Source organism: Phodopus roborovskii, unplaced genomic scaffold, assembly GCF_943737965.1.
Source record: "Phodopus roborovskii unplaced genomic scaffold, PHOROB, whole genome shotgun sequence".
NCBI lineage: Eukaryota > Metazoa > Chordata > Mammalia > Rodentia > Cricetidae > Phodopus > Phodopus roborovskii.
Window position 1 is genome coordinate 110,398 of NW_026126769.1, and position 21,750 is coordinate 132,147.

Genomic DNA, 21,750 nt, shown 5'->3' on the forward strand with positions numbered 1-21,750 from the left:
TGGGTGCTTTAGGTTTTCTTGCTCCAGCTCTCCAGGACTCTGGTGCTGGAGGTCAGAGTGCCAGCGTTGACGCGTCAACTGAGATAAGGAGGTGGAGAGGGCAGTGGTGCCAGCCGGCCCCAGAAGCCTTCCCTTTCCCAGTGTCCCACTGACTGTGCTCTGCTCTGCTGCTGTCCATTTGTCCAGCCGCAAGGCCCCCCATGGTGGGCACAGGGATGGCGGTGCCTCGTACTGCCACCGTGGTGTGCCCATGGAGGATTTTTGAGCTGCTGCCAGTTCTAATTATCTTCATGTTCTGTGAATTTAAAGTAAGTAGTGCCATACTCATGGTTCATTTGCCCATGAATAAAAATGCTCTATGGAGGTTCTAAATGAAATAAGGATTTTGGTCATTTTCATCATGTTGGCTGTTTGGGGAGAAAATACACAAAATTAATCCACAGTTGAAGTCTATTGCCTATAGAAGTACACATGCAAAATAAGGGAAGGGAGTGATTGTTTTTCCTTGGGTTGCTGGCAAAGTCTTTAGACTGAGCAAATAAGTTTCAGTAGATGAGGTGTGAAAACAGCATACACAGGAGCTCACAGCATAAGTGAGCCAAGGGCCTGATGTGACATGATGCTCACTGTAGACCAGTGGGTCTCAAGGATTGCTGTGGGGTGTGAGATCCAGCACAGGCTCATCAGTGATGAGACCCATAGAAAAATGTATAGATATTCCTGATAGTATGAGAATCAAATGTCAGGGGGAAAAAACACAGGAAGGAGAATTGATAGGGATAAGGATAGAGAAGTTGGTCCTAAATGGGGCAAGAAGAAATAAGAGCTAAAATGAGTGTGACTTTCTTGATTAGCTGCAGAGAGGGGTGGGATGTGTGAAGAATCTGGAATAGTCCCAAGTTCCTGGCTCTGTCAGCTAAGTTACTGAGATGGGCCTTATGGGAAGAGAAGCATATTGTAGATGAGAGATGATTTCAGATCACACACATCTCCCTCAGAATCCACAATCAGGGCCTAGGGAGATGACTCAGTGCGGAAAGGAAAGTGCTTGCCATGATCTGGAGTAGGAGCCCTTAAGGCAATGTAAATGCTGGGTGGAGGTATGAATAGAGGAATCCCAGGTTCACTGGTCATCAGTTTATCAGAGAATGTGTGAGCTCTAGATTCAGTGAGAGACTCTGCCTTAGAAAAATTGAGGTAGAGAAGGAAGACATTACAACAGCAGCCTCTGGCTTTTCACATAAAATACACAGGCACCTAGCAGTTACCAACACTTATTTTTGATAAGGTTGGGGGTGAGGAACACGGAGGGATTTTGCAGACTTGGCTGGATTTTCTGTGGTTCAGTGGGCTGTGTGGATGTGTGTTGCATTTTGTAAGGGAACAATTCTCTCCCCTTCAGGATGGTGTTAGCTATGAGTCTTCTATTGGTGCTGTTTGTCAGATTGAGAAAAGTAGTCCTAGTTTGCAGTCTCCTGATGATTAGACGGTCGATTTTCTTACATGTTTTATTACTATCTGTTGAGATCTTCTTTTTCTTCATTTCTTTTACTGTGGATTATGACATTGATTTTTTTTAACTGAGCATTACATTCCTTTCTGTGTGTATAGGGTGTGTGTGTGTGTGTGTGTGTGTGTGTGTGTGTGTGTGTAAATCCAAAGCCCCAAGAGTCGGTTTTTTCCTTCTACCACATTGGTGATGGGGGTCAAACACAGGTCCTGAGGATTGGTGCCAAAGTTTTTACCTGCTGAGCTATCTTCCTGGCCCAATAATATTTAAAATTTTTATTTAGATTTATTTATTATATATAGTGTGTTCTGTCTCCTTATATCCCTGCAGGCCAGAAGAGGGCACCTCATTGCAGATGGTTGTGCGCTACCATGTGGATGCTAGGACCTGAACTCAGAACCTCTTGACAACTAGCTAATGTTTTTAACCATTGTGAGATCTCTCCAGCCCCTGCCCCCACATATTTTTTTTTTACAAAGTCTTTTATGACTATAAATTTTCCTGTTACACACTGAATTAGTTGTTTTGTGTAAGTTTTATGTTTCATTTTATTATTTTTTTTAAAAAAAACCTTTTATGTTCATGGATGTTTTGCTCGTGCATGTATGTCCATGTGTCACATGTTTGCTGTGCTTAAAGATGCCTTAACGGGTGACATATTTCCCTGGAAATGGAGTCATAGATAGTGGTGAGCCACCAAGTGGATCCTGGGAAACAAACATGGGTCATTTATCTACAAGAATGACAAATGCTCTTAACTGCTTAGCTCTCTCTCCAGCCCTTCCTGTTTTTTTGATAACTAATTTTAACCCGTTGTAATCAGAGACGATGCTTCTTGACATGGGAATTTTTTAATTGAATTTTTACTATTTTAAACTATGTGTATGTGTGTGTATATGTGCTTGTAGCTTCAGCTGCCCAAGGAAGCGGCAAGAGGGCATCAGATCTCACAGAGCTGGAGTCATGGGCAGGCACTTAGGGACTTCTTGACATGGATTGCTGCAAGAGCAGCAAATGTTTTCAGCTGCTGAGCCATTTCTCTGGGCTTGGCCATGTGGTTTGATTATTTAAAGAAACAAAACAAAAAACAAAGAAAACATTGATGTGTGTTTTAGCTTAATGCCTGGATTTTTTCTGAAGAATCTTCCATGTACATTTGAGAGTGAATGTATTTTCTGCTATTATTGCATAGTATTTTGCTAGTATGATAGTCTAATTTATTTGTTGTGTTTTTACCATGTTCTCTTTTCATGCTGACTCACTGAAAATGAGATCTAAAAATAACTAACTACTGTTGATGAACGGTTTGTTTTATCCTTACTTCAACAGATTTACTCCATTTTATTGTTCTCTTGCATAAAATCCTACATCTTAAAGACTGAGCTACCCTTTTCCATCACATCTTTGTTTCTAGTAACAGTTTTAGTCTTAGTCTTTTTTATCTGCTATCAGAGGAGTCTACTTGTTTATGATCAGTTAGTATTGGGACCTGGTGATAAAGACTAGAATAACCCACTGAGGGAAGATGGATTCAGGAAGAGGTAAAATATGCAATTAACTGCAGGCCTTACTCTGTGAGGTGTGGAAGAATATTTTAGAGGGTATGTGGAGGGCTTGGATATACATTCATAGTCTCTGGAGTGAGATAATGGAAATATTTGCCGTGCCTGAATATCTATTCTTGTGATCCTAGAAGCAAATCGTTATCATTGCCTTGCAACATGATATCACACTTGTTTGTATGTGGCTCAGGTGAGAAAGAGAGAGAGGACCAGGATAAAATATTTTCAACCCTTTTCTGAGCCCTTGTAAGGTCAGTCCTGTACCTTAAGGATCTAAAACACAAGGTTAAAGGAACTCTCCATGAAACCCAGAGCAGAGGCTGTGCACCTACACTTTGGATCCTTTCTGGAGTCACAGATGTAAAAAGGAAAATAAAGATACAGGGAATAAAAAAAGAGGATACTATTGCATGTATTTTTTTTTTTGGTAGAAGTTAATAAGCTGTAGATAGCAGCTTGTAAAAGGTCCTTGTCATGTACTAGCATAAAACAGGTTTTATAGATAGTAATTATCTAAGGATTTGTTGTTCATTTTGTCAGACCCCAAGGAGAAGACAGCTGTGGAGTTTCTAGATGGTGTATGTTGATGCCTGGAAAGAGGCAAGCCCATCATTTCTAGGGTTGTTTTTGAAAGAGCCATTTTCTTTTTGGGCTCAAACTGCATTAATTTAACTCAAGAGACAGGAAGGGAGGGTTTACATCCCAACTCTGAAGCTCTGTCATTAGTTTCTTATCACTCTCCCTTCCTCAGAGGACAAGCTGCAGTTCAGTGTTTTTCCTCTGCAGGAAATGTTTTTTCAAACCCAGTGCATATGGATAAATCATGAACTTGAACTCAGGGAAAAGAACCCAACCCAGATCATTGATACTTTTTTTTTTTTTTTTTTTTTTTTACTGGATTTTAAAAATCTTTGGTAGGGACGGTGTCCCTCACCCATCTCCTAAAATAAATACATTGAGATTTATTCTTACTTACGAATGGCTGGCCTTAGCTCAGCTGTTTCTAGCCAGCTTTTCTAAATTAAATTATCCCATTTCTCTTTATGTGTTGCCTCTGAGCTCTTTTCCCTTTATTTATTCTATATGCCTTTCTTTCCTTCTTACTCTATGACTGGTGCCCTTGGTGTCCTCCTCTTGTCCCTGGATATTCTCTAGGTCTCTCCTCCTATTTATTCTCTCTGCATGCCAGCCAGCCCTGACTATTTTTTCCTGCCTAGCTATTGGTCTGTTCAGCTATTCATTAGGCCAATCAGGTGTTTTAGACTGGCAAAGTAATGCAGCTTTACAGAGTTAAACAAATGCAACATAAAAGAATGAAACACATATAAAATATTCCACAATGTTCTTTTCTTGATACTATATCCTTATCCTTTAACTCTCCTGGAGTTATGCTCTGTGGAATCTCCCCATAACTTCTGTTTGAAAACTACTGTTTCACCACACTTAGCCCCTCAATAAGAACAATTGTAATTTACTAGAAAACATGTTTGGAGGCATTCTGCTTTGTATTTTATGGTAGCCCATTCAATATGAATAGAGTTGGCCACAGCCACCTGTGCCTGTCTTTGTACCAGTACTGTTGAAGAAGCATGCTTATAAGTTTATTTTCTTTGTCTTGAAGGTTGTGGCAGCAGTGCCTGAAGATATGACAACAAGCTTTGATCCTAGTGAGCCATCATTAGAATCGCTGATATGTGTGGTTGCCATTGGACTGGTTACCATTTTCTTATTTCTTTGGAGAGGATACCGATCAGTAAGTAACCACTTATAGTAAGTGAATGGTCATTCTAAGTTTTTTGTTTTTGTTTTTTAAGTTTATTTCCTTTTATGTGTATGCTGTTTTGCTTGTATGCATGTGTGTGTGGTATGTGTTCCTGGTCTACAGAAGTGATTAGTGGGCCATTGTTGGATGCCCTGGAGCTGGAATTACTGATGACTGTGAGCTATAATGTCGATGATGGCATTTGAATCTTGGTCCTCTACAAGACTAACAAATGTTCTGAGCCATTTCTCTCTAACCTTCATTTTGTGTTTAGATTGAACATCTAATTGGAGAAACTTGTTATTTCAGGGAAATGAGTTAGGTCTTAGTGTTCTGCATTATGCTAACAGGTGGTTTTTAAAAACTGAACAGAGATTAACAGAAATATTTTTATGTAAGTGTATTTTAAAGGATTTTATTGTAGGGATACTACACACTAGTACTAAAGCCCCAACTTTCTTTCTTTCCCTTTTCTTCTTTAAATTTGGGGTGTCTGTGTTTGTTTTTAACAATATTAAAAAGTTTGCAGGTGTATCTACTTCCCAACTAAGAGTAAAAATCGCTACTTTCATGGCTCTCCTGGATCCTATTTGCTCCTGGATCCTATATTGCTTTTTCCTATGCTAACTGTTTTTAAGGAGGGAGTCATAACATAGCCTTTTCTTTCTGAGACTTCTTTTTAGATGTTGGCCTTTGTGCTTCTGACTGACTTCATTTCTAATATCTTCATGGTTTTTTCTTCCTTACCTTCTGCTTACATATATCCTACTGTTTTTTTTTTTTGTCATTTTTTTTCTTCCAGTTTTCTGTCTCTGTTTTCTAGGTGGCATGAGTGTTCTTGTTTGCATCCCTTGATCACTTTACCCTATCCCCACTGTTCTCAAGGGTGGATTTATCCCTTCCTTATCGAAAGCTGAAGTATGAAGAAGAAAAAGACTAATGAGTTTTTTTAGTCAGTCAAGGTCTAGAGTCCAATGATATTTCATATATTTTTATTTTGATTATTAACCGTAGGAGATTTAATAATGGTGGCTCCTTAAAATACTTTGTTTTAGAGCCAATATATGCATGGGAAACATGGAGTTAAGTGGAATTATACAGTTTTCTTTAGAATAAGACTGTTTCAGAGCCTTTAATATGGTAACACACATGATACCACACAATGGGAGATCTTACTATATAGCATTGTTTTCATTTGAAATAGAAGGCTTTTGGGTAATTTATTTACCATAAGGCCATAAGAAAGTTGGCATCTTAAAGCTGGAAGTAGAAGTCAGATAGATTTGCTTGAAGATATATTTGTTTTAATGTAATTTTGTTAAATTTTTTTTTCAGATTCAAAGCCGACTTTATTTGAGTAAGTAGTCTTTTTTGATTTTAGATCTTGTGATTGTATATAATTTAAAGTGTTTTCACACTTTAGTCATAATAATTTTTTCTTTGCTTGCTCAGTAAGAGAGAATAGACTGGCTGTGGCACTTGCAATGGAAATCAAAAAGAAATGTGATCTAATTGACAAAGTGTGCCTTGCTCAAGAGGAGGTAAGATGTGTTTGAAAATACCATCCATCACAGTGTGGAGCTTAATTATTCTCCATGGGTTATTGCCTGCCATCAGAGCTTTGTTTCAGACCAGAGCTCTGTTGCTGCTCAACTTCATCACTTAGCCATTCTCTTTGCAGCCACCCTGGTGATGTGTAGTGTTTACCTTCCCTGACTAATTAGTCAGAGCACCTTGATTTGCTTATTGCTCATTTAGATATTGTAAAATTGCCTTTTAAGTCTTTTCCACGTTAAAAGATGACTTTATTTTTATTGTGTGTGTCTATTTGTGTAGGCGTGTACCAAGAATAGGACATGGAGGAGTCACTTTCCTCTTTTTATTACGTGGGTCCCTAGGATTGAACTCAGGTTATCAGTCTTGGCAGCAAGCTCCTTAACTACTTACTGAGCCATCACACTTGCCCATTTCCATCCTTTTAAATGCACTCATAATCTTTCTCAGTTTATGCCATATAGATTAGGGCCTTTGCTTTTACTATGTTATGTCATATATAAGAAAGAGTTTTGTCAGATATATGGATTGTAAATCTCTTCTACTCTGTGGCTTACATTTCTGTTTTGTTCAGTGTCTTAGAAGGTAGAGGATTTGAATTACAATTTAATGTAGTGTAATGTTTCATGAGATTTTTTTTTTGCTTATCATGGATGTAAAGGTACTTTTACTTGTTATCATGTAGAGACTTTATTTACTGTTTTCATTCGGGCATGCTAGGGCTACTGTGACAAAATACCTTTAGCAGCAGAAGTGAATTTCCTTACAGTTCTTGAAATGAGTCCATGAAGATATAGCCAGGCTTTGCTTCCTCTGTGACCTGTCCCTTGACTTTAGATATTGCTGTCTGCTTGTTATGTCACTCTCTGTCCTAGTGCTCTCCACATAGGATACCAGTCATATTACGTTGCAGTCATCTTAAATCCCTCATTTTACCTAGCTGTATTTAAAGGCTTTGTCTCTAAATAACACAAATTCTGAGGTGCTGAGACAGGGTTTCTCTGTGCATCACTGGCTGTCCTGAAACTCACTCTGTAGACCAGGGTGGTCTGAAACTCACAGATTTTATCTTCCTTACTTGCCTTATTTATCACATGATATAAATGTCTGATAGCCAGTTACCACATATTGTTCTACTGACAGACTGGAGAAGCCATTAATCTGTTCAGGGGATAGTAGATGACTCACTTCTTTAGATCCACTTTAGTCACACTTGCTGTTAGGGTTTTCAGCCCCAGCAGATGTGGAGCAACTTTGGTAGTCACAAAGGAAACGTTCTGCCATATGTTGCCTAGGCTGGTGGTTGTGGCTTGTTTGTAGACTTGGCTTTCCTCAGCACAGTGTTTAGATTGCAAAACTAAGCTCATAAAAGCCAAGGGTACTTTACATGGTGGATATAAATTCTGTTTCCTTCTTTGGTGTCTATTTAGATACAAGTTGAGTTAAACTTTGTATTTTTTTCCCTCATGTGTTCCCTTGTTTTATTCAGTATGAAGGCTTAGAGTCATCCTTAAAGGAGGCCAACTTTGACAAGGCATCAACAGAAGTACAGAGTTTGAAGGTAAAAAAAAAAGTATGATGTAAAAGCTGGGGAAAAGATTCTTATTAGAAATATCTTGTCTCCTCAAAAACAATTATGTCAGAGAAATATGAAATTGTGTATCTGGATCTTACAATGTACAGAAAAAGTTAGTGGAAACAGAATAGTTGTAGGTGGCATAAAATATTTTAAAACATAACAGTTTTATCTCTTGTCATTAACTTGTTTTGAGGGATACAAAATCAGTTTATCAGAAGCTATAGATTTATAGAAAGAAAGAAATTCTGCATTCTGTACTCTGGTGAATGGATTGGAAAGACAATTCCTACTTTTGACATAGTTTGCTCCAGGAAAGAGACATAGAACTCTCACAAATTTAAGCATAGTAGCAGACAAGTAAGTTGTGACCATATTGTTTTTTCTTACCATGGTAGTAGATATTTACTAAAATTAGAATTGAGGTTTACATTGTAAAGAGTGGCATGGTGATAAATATTTAATCCCTTTCTGTGCATCAACCCTTGTCCACACACTCCATCACAGCCAGTTTTCAGTCCATAACCATGATTTCACAGAATGGAGAGTTTAGGAGAGATGGACAGTTAACTCTCCTGATTCAGAGGACACAATGACTTGTCTTAACAGACAGAGTATGATGTGATGAAGTGCCTCAATACTCTTTGCAAGTGGAACGGTTATTAAAACTGAGTTGTGAGCCTGTAGAGTAAATAGAAGTAGCCTGCTCCTACCAATGATAAAACAGAAAAAAAACTTTGTCCCTTAGATTATGTGTTCAGTCCAGTATGTCAGTTCTGTCATCCTCTGTCCTGAGTAGCAAGTCTGTGTCTTATGATTTAGAATGCCCTTGTAGAATCTGCAGGGAGTTTAGACTCCAAATAAACTCATTAATTTTTCTTTATTTTTACATAAAAGTTTTTTTGGAATGCAACTGTTTTAATTCCTTCAGGGGATATTCATTGTTTGCCGTGGTTAACTGGTGGGCACCTAAAATACTTACACTTTTTTTTTTATAGAAGTTGCTGGCAACTGTTAAACCTGCTGTTATTTTAATATTTGAGAAATGAAAAAATGTATAAAGTGTTTATAAATTTGAGTATACTCATCTGATTTTTACCCTACAATCATCTGATTTTTACCCTAACTAAAAATTCTTATGTTTGGCTTGTTAAAGTTAACTTTCTATTTTAGGCAACTTATAAAAATCTAGAAAGAGATAAATCTAAACTTGAAGAAGAAATATTACTTATAGGGAAGAAACTAGAAGAAGAGAGAGCTAAGCATTATGAAGAAGAGAAATTGGTGAGTCTTATATATTCCAAGAGAATTATGAATCTTACCTATAAATTAAATATTGATTAAAATATTATATGTGAGCCAACCATAGTGGCACAAACTTATAATACCAGCACTTGGGAGGAAGAAACAACAGTTCCAAGCTATCCTGCCCTGAACAGGGAGGGGATATACTATCTTCAAAAATGTAAATAAACTCATGTATATAAAAAATGGAATGCAGGCTGGGCATTCTTGACAAATGCCTTTAATCTTAGCACTCTGGAGGCAGAGGCAGGCAGATCTCTGTGAGTTTGAGGCCAGCCTGCTCTACTGAATGAGTTCCAGGAAGGTTCCAAAGTGACACAGAAAAACCCTGTCTTGAAAAATCAAAAGAAAAAAAAATGATGTAGAATAATATGAGAACAAAATTTTTCACATCTGATCTGATCTTTTCACCTCTTTTATTTATTTGTTGTTATGTTTTGTTTTTTCAAGACAGGATTTCTCCATGTAATAGCTCTGGCTGTTGTGAAACTCACTATGCAGACCAGGCTGGCCTGGAACTCACAAAGATCCACCTCCCTCTGCCTCCTGTTTTCTGGGATTAAAGGCATGTGCCAACACCTCCCATCAAACTTTTACTTTTTAGATGTTATGATGAGTGGCTTGTGCATATTCCTGTTTTCTTATTGTTTATATTCATTGACATAGTATTAGAATATAGTCCTGTATGTATAAGTGAGGCTGGCCTAAAACTCATGACCTTCCTGCCTGTGCCTCTTAAGAGCTGGGGTTACAAGTGTGCACCCCCACACTTGGCTCGCTTGTTATTTTAAATGGAAAATTTCAATGTTTACGTTGGAAGTAACCATAAAGAATATAACTTGAATATTCATAGTGAAAAATATATAACATATATATATATATATATATATATATATATATATCATTTATTTTACTTTAAATTCTGGATTAAGCAAAATCTTGATGTGTGTGAGATTATTTAACATACAAATTAGTGGGTTCACCTTAAACCTGAAAAGTTCTATGATGTATTGCTTTTTTAAGGACATCATGTGATTACATAATTTTTAAAATCCTTGTGAGCACTTGGAATGCAAGCTGACAAGGCCTCCTTATCTGGCCTCTCCCTTTTATTAACAGTAAATTAACAATGTACCTCACTAATGCATGTTGTCTTGGAGCAAAATGAACTTATTAAATACTTACTGACTGATACTGTCTTTTCAGATGAGTGACCTTTCAAAAATGATCCAGTCTCTAGCAGATGAATCACAGTCTGTCAAATCACAGCTAGCTGAAGTAAGTTAAGTTGAAATAAATTAGTCTGTCACTTCTGAAGACCATTTATGTTTCATATTATTATTAGGTATATTTGTCAGAGTTTTTTAGAGGAACAGAACTTATGAGATGTCATCTATCTATCTATCTATCTAAATAGATATCTATCTATATATCAGGTATTTATTAAAGCGATTTCCAGGCTGTGTTCCACTCAGACCAGCAATGTCAGTCTACCAACAGAGAGTCCAAGAATCCAGCACTTTCTCAGTCCATGAGGCTGGATATCTCACCTGATACTCAGTATACACTGGAATACCAAAGAAGTAGGCTGTAATGCCAGTGAGGGTGAGGACCAGCAAGCTTCCTCTTCCATGTCCTTTAGATAGGCTGCTGCCAGAAGGTATAGCCTGGAATATAGGTGGATCTTCCCACCTCAAAAGATCCAGATTAAATGTGGGTCTTGCCACTTGAAATTATTTAATTTAGAAACAGTACTCACAGCTTCCTTGGGTTTTAGTTAATTCCAGTTATCATTGATAACCAAACAGCCATCACATTAGGTAATAAAATATTGTTAGTATTTGAAATGTAGCCAATCTTAAATATGCATTTGTTTTAATGTGTTACTTTGATTGAAATTCATTTTCCTCTAGATATATTTAACCTAGGAATGTATCTGAGCACTCTTGAAGTTGTGTAACATGTATCAATAATAAATAGATTTGCTTCCTGCTGTATAAAGTTTAGGTCAGGAGACAAAGTGTAAGGAGTGTGGGGTCTTTCTCTAATATCTACTCCTACACTAGTGAGCATGGAAGAGAGAGGTCACCAGTGGACTGTCCTCCTGAGACCTCCAGAAAGCCTTCAATTCTAGTTAGAGTTTCTTTTCTAAAATCACAAAGTGGGCAGGCAAGCAAGCAAATTTTTCTGAAGTGTACATGGCAGTAGCAGGTTGCTAAGGGTGACAACCCATTCTTTCAGCGATTTCTCCAGGTTATTCCCTTCCTGGTAGCAAGTGAAGCCATGTTTGGCAAATAGGCAGTAAAGCAGTGTTTTAAGTAAGCCGCTAAATATACCAATAATTCTGTAACTAATAATTGTTCTTTTCTATTTCAGTAGTTAACAAAATGGTCTGCATTGTACATGGAAGGTTCAATAATTTGTTCAAAGTCATGTGGCAAATGACTTTGTCTATCAAAGTAGTGTTGATACTGCCTCTGCTGTAAATAGTGGAATGTTTTGGCTTTTGCTTACATTTTTTATGTTCTTCAGAAAAGACATAATCAGGCGGCTTTCTGCGAAATTGTTATAAACGGTGTATTTCTCTTACTTAGGCCAAAACCACACTAAGAATATTTGAAATAAATAAAGAACGACTTAAAGGAGTAATAACAGATACCTTGAATGAAAATTCTCAACGTCAGGAAAGTGTGCGTCAGGTTTGTAGACTACAGATATTTTTTTTAGATATGAATATAGCCTTTGATGTTGTGGGTACTCACATATGAACCATGTGTGGAGTTGTGTAGTGAATGAGTAAGCTTATGAGAACAGGAAGTCTCCCCTGCAGACTCCCATAAAGGATTTAAAAGTGTGTTCTTCCATCTGTCTTCTCCCCTGATAGAAGGCAGTCAGAATTTTTACTCTCACAGGAGACATCGGCTAACAGGATTCCTCACAATAAAGACTGCAGTAAGAGTTAACAGATTACCAATTGGGGTGCTAGAGGAGGGAGGAGTTCTTGGGTAATGTAAAGTGAAATCTTACCTTTTATCCTCACCCTCTTCTCTCCTAGACACTAACCCACAAATGCTCTCGCTGCTGTTGTCATAAATCTGTTTGTCTTCCCAGGTCCCAGGCCCCTTCCCCTCTGTCTCTTTTCTTCCTTCCTTTCCCTCCCTTGCTGTCTCTCTTTTCCTTCCTTTCTATAGTGTGCATATTGAGATGGGGGTGTTTGTGGGGGTGTGGTGTGAGAGTTTGACTGTGCACAGGTGTGACATGGTGTTTGTCCTTACCTTTACTTTGTTACAGACATACTGTCCTTTTCCTCTTGTGGAAACGCCTTTACTATCTTCCCAAATTACTAGTGTGACATTTTCTTCTTACAGTATTATGGATCTCTGAATAGTAGTCTGTCTGACTTGACTATATATCCTGAGTTGCCCGATATTTTATTTTACTACTTGGCTTCCTGTAATGGATATTTGTAATCTATCTCAATGGAAATGCCAATCACTCAACTACCTTGGCTAATTTGTTCATTTACAATTCTATTATTGTCATTATTGTTATTTTTTTTTGAGAGTGTCTTGTATTGAAATTCAGGGTGACCTGGAACTTACTGAGGTACTCAGTCTCCTAATTGCTGGGTTCAAAGTTATGTGTGTGCCTACTGCCAGATTTTTCCTGTTCTATTTTTTATTTTAATTATGTGCATGTGTGTAACTTGATTGTAGATATGTGCACACAAGTGCAGGTACCTTTGGAGGCCACAAGCATCAGATCCCCAACATGGTCTGTAAGGGGAACCAAATTCAGGTCTCGTGAAATAACCATAGATACTCTTGGACTCCTTCATTTTCTTCTGGGGGCCATTTTTCTTGGAATCTTAGATTCTCCTAGTCCAATAAGAATGTGTAATGAGTGGCAGTGGTGTCACATACCTATTTATCCCAGCACTGTGAACAGAAGCAGGTGGATTTCTGTGACTTTGAGCCCAGCCGGGTCTACAGAATGAGATCCTGGATAGCCAGAGAAACCATGTCTCCAAGAAGGAAAGAAGGGAGAGGAGGAGGAAGGAAGGAAGGAAGGAAGGAAGAAAGGAAGGAAAGAGAAAGAGCAAAGAAAGAAAAAGAAAAATGTGTTCTATAGATCTACTGGGCATTTTTGTCCTGATACTACAGTTCACTCAGCAGCCAAGGATTCTTGTTTCCTTATCTTAAATGTTCTGTTTCCTGTTTCAAAAGAGAACATTTGTGATTAATTAACTTGTTTATCTTTCAGATAATAAGGTACAGTAGGTAATTTTAAAAGGCAATTGCATAGCTGTAAAGGTCTTATTTTCCATTTTTAAAAAGATTTTATTTCAAAATTAATTATTATTTTTTTAATTTTGTGCATGTTATATTTGTGTGCATTTGTGTTCATGATTAAGGTGCTCTGAAAGGCCAGGGAAGGATGTTGAATCTCCTGTACTTGGAGTTATAAGTGGCTGTGATGAGCCCGATATAGGTGCTGGGAACTGAACTCAGGACCTCTTGGAGAACAGTGCATGGTATTAACCACTGAGAAATTGCTCTAACTCCTTGTTCTCTTTCATGTTTCTGATATTTCGATACTTATTTGCACTTCTTGGTGTTTTGATTCTGCTTTTGTTGTTGTTAGTGTGACAGGGTTTCTCTGTGTAATAGTCTTGGCTGTTCTGGAACTCACTATAATCTCATGCAGGTCTCAAACCAGGAGATCTTTCTGCTGTGCTGCATTTTTTTTTAAATAAAATTTTGATATTGCTGCATTGTCTTCCCTTTCCATGTTTGGTTTTGAAACTTGAATGATGTGTTGATTATGGGACCTTCTTTGCTTGCTGCCCTTTTTTTCTTCTCGAACATTATCTTTCTGTTGTCTCTGGCTCTCTGAGATTGTGTGATGATGTGTCACATAGGGTTTCATTAATATGTTGGATTCTTACATTCTGGAAACTCTTGAAACTGTGGGTTACTAGAACTATTTATTGTGACAATTTAAATTTTGTTTTTTTTTTTCCTTTTTATTTAAATTTGAAAAAATGTTGTTTTACATGTCAATCCCAGTTCCCTCATGTTCCCATTCACCCCTATAACCCCCACCAAAACCCACCCTATCCCCTTTCTGCTTCTCAGGGAGGGTAAGGCCTTCTGTGACCAAATAGCAATCCAAGATTGGAGAGACTAACTTTAAAGCCCTTCCATATAATGATATTGACGACTACCTGATTAGTTGAGTGTGTGTGTGTGTGTGTGTGTGTGTGTGTGTTCATTTGTTCACGTGGATACATATGTGTAATTGTGTGTAGTGACTAGAGGCCTTAATAGTGTCAGGGATGGTCCAGTTTATTTTTTTAGAAAGAATCTCTCTAAGTAATTCTGTCTATCCTGGAGCTCCCTATGTAGATCAGGATGACTTTGATCTCACAGAATTCCCCCTGCATCTGCCTCCTGAGCACTGAGGTGAAAGGTGTGCATTGCTGTACTGGACAACATGTCATCTCATTGAGCTGGTTGGCCTTAAATCCAATTAGAAAGTGGTTGCTTACTTTAATAACACTTATGCTACTGTGGTACCATAAGCCACATCTTGCTGCTGGGTTGTTATTTCAGCTTGTGTGCTTCACAGGTAGGTGACATTGATGAATATGTTTGGACTGCTGTATGCATAACACCTTACAGCACTATTGAAGCTTGCCAGTAGGGATGAAACATTCAGCTATATGTATGCATAAAAGAAAAAATGAGATGAGTGGCAGAAAATGTGATGTGTATATGCATGTTTGAGAGAAGACAGGTACAGGGAGGTAATAGGAGAGATATCAGGAGCATGTGTATACATCTGTGTGTTGGTATGTGGGTATATGTTCAGGCATTTGTAGGGACTAGAGGAGGACATTAGATCATTTAGAATTACAGGCACCTGTGAGCTACTCAGTGCAGGTGCAGGGAATTGAGTGTGGGTCCTCTGCAAGAGCAGTATGTGCTTTTAACTACTCTACTGTCTCTCCAGTTCCCTAATTCTTCCCTTTTGGTTTCCATTCCTCCCTCTACTACTACTGCTTTCAATCATGAGCCTCTCTGGATTGTGTCAAGTCATCTTATTTTAGGATTTTCTAACTGGCCTATGTTTCTTTTATTGTCTGTGGATTGTTTGGTCTCACGTGTTCCTTCTGTTTGTCCATTTTCTTTTGGGGTTGATGCCTTCTCCTTTCACATCTTTGTTCTATCATCTCAGGCTTTAGAAAACATTGTGGTGAGGACTCCTGTGTTGATTGTCCTTACTATAATAAAAACTGAGTCATCCTCACTTCAAAGTCCTACCATGTATACACCTGGGAGGCAGAGGCAGGTGTATCTCTGCTGTGAGTTCCAGGCCAGCCTGGTCTACAGAGTAGGTTCTAGGACAGGCTCCAAACAATGCAGAGAAACTCTATTGGGAAAACAAAACAAACAATCAAACAAAAGTAATGAGATGTAGCAGAGTATTTAGGGTACAAAGATAGAAAGAATTGACTAGATTTTTCATACAAGTATGTGTCAAAATCGTGTACTTGATTAAAATTTTCCTTGTAAATGAATTGAAGAATATTTCTTATTTTATAGTCTTCTGCTTTGAAAGTTCTTTATAAAAAGGAACCACATCTGAGTCCCTATTTACGTAGCAACCCTATCTTTTTTTAATATCATTTAATAACACATTTAGTATCTTTTAATGATATTGAAAAAATTCTTCTAAACATTGTGCTATCTTTCACATCGTTGTTATTGTTTTCCTGTCAGTATTTAGAAGAAGCTAAAGTCATGAAAGAACAAATGAATCAACTCAATAAACAGAAAATAGCAATCGAAGTATCCAACGTACAGGCAGAGCAACTCCTAAAGGTTAAGGAAAATCAGATGAAGGTAATGGCTTGTTGGGTTTAGTTCAAATTATTTAGTTCAAATAATTTTAACAGCTTTTATTTGCTATTGTGTCTTTTTGTTACATTTCAAATGCTTCTAGAACATACATAGATTTGTAATATATATGTTAACACTCCATGTCTTTGTTCGCCAGTATTTTAGCCTAGTGTTCATGAATAAAGAAATAAAATAATGATTTTTACCTTTTTGTTATTTTATATAACCAATTCCATTTAAATGAAAACAAACATTAGACAATATTTGGCAATTTGGGCATCATTCTTTCCAAACTACTTCCTGCTGGTAAGGGGCTCTGACAAGGTAATTCCAAGAAGATGCAGAAATCCTGGCTGTAGTCTGTAAGGATGCTTTGTCCAGCTGTTTTGAATGTAGGATCACCTGGTACTCTGTTTCAGGCAGTCTGGCTTTATCAAACCACATTAGTCTGGAAGGAATCCACATCTTTTCATTTTCTGTGGAAACAAAAATAGAAATCCTTTTCCCCAGTAACTTGTCCTTGAGCTTAAATTTTGGAGTCAAAGCATTTTTTTAATTTAATTTATTATTTTACATGTCCATCCCAGTTCCCTCTCCCTCTCTGCCCTCTCACATGCACTCTATCCACCCTCCCCTCCTATCCCTCCCACCCCAATTCCATATGTAGGGGAATGCCATCCAGTTGGGGTCATGTAGATCTGACACGTCATGTGAAGTAGGGACTAGGGATTCTCTCCTGTCTCTAGGTTAAGGCAGTTATCCCTCCATGGGGGATGTGTTCACAAGGTCCTTTTGTGCAACAGGGATACATCCTGGCTCCACTGTCTGAGGTCCCTTAGACTGCTCAGTCCTTCTGGCTGAGAGGCATATTCAGGAGGGCCTGAGTCAGTCCCATGCTGGCTTCCCAGCTATCAGTCTGCTGGCCCATTAGCTCCTTCTTGTTCAGGTAAGCTGTCTCTATGTGTTTCTGCAGCCTGGTCTTGTCCTCTCCATCTGCATCTGGGTTCTACTTCGACTCAGTGTTTATGTATGGGTGTTTGCTCCTGTTTCCATCAGGCACAAGTTTAGTACTACATGGATAAGTTTGTTGTTGATCTCACTCTTCGGGAAGGGCATTTATGATAGCCTTTCCACAGAAGCTCAGATTGTTAGTTGGCAGCAGTCTTGTAGCTCTCTAGACCTTTCTTTGTGTTCAATTTAACTTCAAACCATTATTGGCTCCATCTTTTATGTCCTCTCTCTCTCTCTCTCTCTCTCTCTCTCTCTCTCTCTCTCTCTCTCTCTCTCTCTCTCATCTTCTACTCCTAACCGGGCTCAATCTTCCTGGTCGCGCATGTTTTCCTTTACTCCCTCTTGTTTTCTCCTACTTCTCTCTCCATTTGCTGCCCCCCCCCACTTCAACTGAGCTCTGGGGGACTTGTCCCTTCCCAGTTCTGTGAGGGACTTTATATGAATCTCTTAGAATACACCTTCTATCCTAGTTCCTCTGGTGGTGTGAATTATAGGCTGGTGATCCTTTGATCTAGGTCTAAAATCCACATATGGGTGAGTACATACTGTGTTCCTCTTTTTGTGACTGGGTTACCTCATTCAGGATGGTTTCTTCAAGTGCCATCCACTTGCCTGCGAATTTCAAGATACCATTATTTTTTTCTGCAGAGTAGTATTCCATTGTGTAGATGTGCCACATCTTCATTAACCATTCTTCAATTGAGGGGCATCTAGGCTGCTTCCAGGTTTTTGCTATTACAAATAGTGCTGCCGTGAACATAGTTGAACAGATGTCTTTTTTGTGTGGATGTGGATCATATGGGTATATGCCCAAGAGGGGGGATTGCCGGGTCCTGTTGTAAACTAATTCCCATTTTCCTGAGGAACCGCCATACTGATCTCCAAAATGGCTGTATGAGTTTGCGTTCCCACCAGCAGTGGAGGAGTGTTCCCATTTCTCCACATCCTCTCCAACATGAGTCATCATTGGTGTTTCTAATTTATCCATTGTGGCAGGAGTAAGATGGTATGTCAAAGATGTTTTGATTTGCATTTCCCTGATAGCTAAGGATGTGGAGCATTTTCTTAAGTGTCTTTCAGCCTTTTTGATTTCCTGTGTTGAGAATTCTTTCTTCATTCTGTAACCCATTTTTTAATAGGGTTATTTGGTGTTATGTTGACTAGTTTCATGAGTTCTAAAATTTGCCCTTTGTCGGATACAGGATTGGTGAAAAATCTTTTCCCAGTCTGTGGGCTGCCATTTGGTCTTGTCCACTGTGTCCTTTGCCTTACATAAGCTTTTAAGTTTGAAGAGGTCCCTTATTAATTGTTTTTCTCAGGGTCTGTGCCAATGGAGTTATTTTCAAGGGTACCTCCTACTTTCTCTTCTAAGAGGTTCAGTGTGGCTGGATTGAGGTGTTTGATCGATTTGGGCTTGAGTTTTGTGACAGACATGGGTCTATCTGCAGTCTTCTACACACCCTCATCCAATTGTGCCAGCACCATTTGTTGAAAATGCTGTCTGCACCCCATTGTATAATTTTAGCTGTTTTGTTGAAAATCAGGTGTTCATTAGGTGTGTGGGTTAATATCAGGATTTTCAATTCCATTCCATTGATCTGCCTGTCTATTTTTATGCCAATACCAGGCTGTTGTCAGAACTATAGCTCTGTAGTAGATTTAAAAATCAGGAATGGTGATGCCTCCTGAAGTTCTTATATTGTATATGGTTGTTTAGGCTATCCTGGGTCTTTTGTTTTTCTATATAAAGTTGATTATTATCATTTCAAGGTCAATGAAGAATTGTGGGGGGATATTAATGGGGATTGCATTGAATCTGTAGATTGCTTTTGATAAGATTGCCATTTTTACTATGTTTATCCTACCTGTTCAAGAGCATGGGAGATCTTTCAATTTTCTGGTGTCTTTCTTAATTTCTTTCTTTAGAGCCACAATGTTCTTGTTATATAGGTCTTTTATTTGTTTGGTAAGCATTACACCAAGATTCTTTATGTTGCTTGAGGCTATTGTAAAGGGTGATGCTTCTCAATTTCTTTCTCTGTCTCTTTGTCGTCTGAAAAAAGTAGGGCTATTGTTATTTTTTTGAGTTTATCTTGTATACTGCTAATTTTCTGAAGGTGTTTATCAGCTGTAGGAGTTCCCTGGTAGAGTGTATTGGGTTGCTTATATAAACTATCATATCACCTGCAAATCGAGACAGTTTGAGTTCTTCCTTTTCAAATTGGATCACGTTGATCTGCTTTTGTTGTCTTATAGCATTAGCTAGATCATCTAGTACGATATTGAAGAGATATGGAGAGAGAGGGCAGCTTTGTCTTGTTCTTGATTTTATAGGAATTGGCTTAAGTTTCTCTCCATTCAGTTTGATGTTGGCAGTTGGTTTGCTGTATATGGTTCTTATTATGTTTAGGTATGTTCCTATTATCCCTGACCTCTCCAAGACCTTTATCATGAAAGGGTGTTGAATTTTGTAGAAAGAGTTTTCAGCATCTAGGGAGATAATCATATGGTTTTTCTTTTTCTGTTTGTTTATATGGTGGATCACCTTGATAGATTTTTGTGTGATAAACCATCCTGCATTCCAGGGGTGAAGCCTACTTGGTCATGGAGTATGATTTCTCTGATGTATTCTTGAATTCAGTTTGCCAGTATTTTATTGAGTATTTTTGCATCGATATTCATCAGGGATATTGGTCTATAGTTTTCTTTCTTAGTTGTGTCTTTGTGAGGCTTGGGTACCAAGGTTATTGTGGCCTCATAAACAGAGTTTGGCAATGAACCTTCTGTTTCTATTTTGTGGAATAGTTTGAGGAGTAGTGGTATTAGTTCTTCCTTTAGTGTTTGGTAGAATTCTGCACTGAATCCATATGGCTCTGGACTTTTTTGGTTGGAAGGCTTTCGATGACTGCTTCTATTTCTTTGCAGGTTTTAGGTCTATTTAAGTTGTTTTTCTGTTCTTAATTTAATTTGGTAAGTTATAATTATCCAGAAATTTGTCCATTTCCTTTGAATTTCAATTTTTGTGGAATGCAGATTTTCAAAGTATGACCTGAAAATTGTCTGCATTTCCTCTGTTGTTATATTCCCCTTTTCGTTTCTGATTTTGTTAATTTGCATATTCTCTCTCTGCTTTTTCGTTAATTTGGATAAAGGTTTGTCTATCTTGTTGATTTTCTCAGAAAACCAATTCTTCGTTGCATTGATTTTTTTTGTATTGTTTTCCTGGTTTCTATTTTGTTGATTTCAGCCATCAAGTTGATTATTTCCTGGCATCTACTTCTACGGGTGAGTTCACTTCTCTCTGTTCTAAGGCTTACAGTTGCGCTGTTAATTCTCTTATGTGACTATCCTCTGTTTTCTTCATATGGGCACTTAGTGCAATGAACATCCCTCGTAGCAATGCTTTCAAGGTGTCCCATAAGTTCGGGCATATTGTGTCCTCATTCTCGTTGAATATCAGAAAGTCCTTAATTTTTTTGTTTATTTCCTCTTTGACCTAGGAGTGGTACAATTGCACATTGTTCAGTTTCCTTGAGTTTGCAGGTTTTCTGCTATTTGTGTTGTTGTTGAATTCCAATTTTAAAGCATGGTGGTCTGATAAGATACAGGGGACTATTCCTATTCTCTTGTATCTGTTGAGGTTTGTTATGTCACCTAGTATGTGGTTGATTTTAGAGAAGGTTCTATGTGGAGCAGAGAAGAAAGTATATTCTTTTTTCTTTGGATGGAATGTTCTATAGATGTCTGTTAATCCCAGTTGAGACATAACTTCTGTTAGTTCTTTTGTTTCTGTGTTGAGTTTCTGATTGGTGGTCCTGTCTAGTGTTGAGAGTGGTATATTGAAGTCTCCCACTAAAAGTGTGTGAGGTGTTATATGAGCTTGGAGTTTTAGTAGCGTTTCTTTTTCAAATGTTGGTGCCTTTGTATTATGGGCATAGATGTTCAGAACTGAGACTTTGTGTTGATGGATTTCCCCTACGATGAAAACGAAATGACCATCTTCATCTTGTTTGATTAATTTTGGTTTGAAGTCTAACTTGTTAGATATTAGGATAGCTATGCTTGCTTGCTTCTTGGTTCCATTTGATTGGAATATCTTTTCCCAACCCTTTACCCTGAGGTAATGTCTATCTTTGGAGCTAAGATGTGTTTCTTGTATGCAGCAGAAGGATGGATTCTGTCTTCGTATCAATTCTGTTAGCCTGTGTCTTTTTATTGGTGCGTTAAGGACATTAATATTGAGCGTGAGTAAGGACCATTGATTGTTGATGCTTGCTCGATTTAGGTTTGTTGTTGGCAGTGGTATTTTGAATATATTAGTTCTTCTTTACCCTTGGTTTCTGGTGTAGTTGGATTATCTGTTGTCTACATTTTTGTGGGCGTAGTTACCTTCTTTGGGTTGGAGTTTACCTTCCAATAATTTCTGTACGGCTGGATTTGTAGATAAGTTTTGGGAAAATCGGGTTTTGTCATTAAATATCTTGTTTTCTCCATCTATAGTGATTGAGAGTTTTGCTGGATATAGTAGCCAAGACTGGCATTCATGTTCTCTTTATATTTAAGAA

The 21,750-nt window shown here is 38.0% G+C and overlaps 1 protein-coding gene and 1 non-coding gene across 2 annotated transcripts in view; both read left to right on the plus strand.

The window, feature by feature from the left end:
- Positions 1–235: 235 nt before the first annotated feature.
- LOC127214578 (melanoma inhibitory activity protein 2-like) overlaps positions 236–21,750 on the plus strand; it is a 30,574-nt gene continuing 9,059 nt past the window's right edge. The window contains exons 1-9 of the mRNA XM_051174944.1: positions 236–308; positions 4,694–4,825; positions 6,170–6,195; positions 6,291–6,375; positions 7,878–7,949; positions 9,138–9,248; positions 10,476–10,547; positions 11,864–11,968; positions 16,055–16,177. Coding sequence (XP_051030901.1) covers positions 291–308; positions 4,694–4,825; positions 6,170–6,195; positions 6,291–6,375; positions 7,878–7,949; positions 9,138–9,248; positions 10,476–10,547; positions 11,864–11,968; positions 16,055–16,177 — 744 coding nt within the window. The 5' untranslated portion in view covers positions 236–290. The remainder of the gene's footprint in view (positions 309–4,693; positions 4,826–6,169; positions 6,196–6,290; positions 6,376–7,877; positions 7,950–9,137; positions 9,249–10,475; positions 10,548–11,863; positions 11,969–16,054; positions 16,178–21,750) is intronic.
- Positions 3,311–3,432, plus strand: LOC127214582 (small nucleolar RNA SNORA26). The gene has a single exon (XR_007833867.1). It is a non-coding gene; the product is annotated as a small nucleolar RNA SNORA26 (small nucleolar RNA).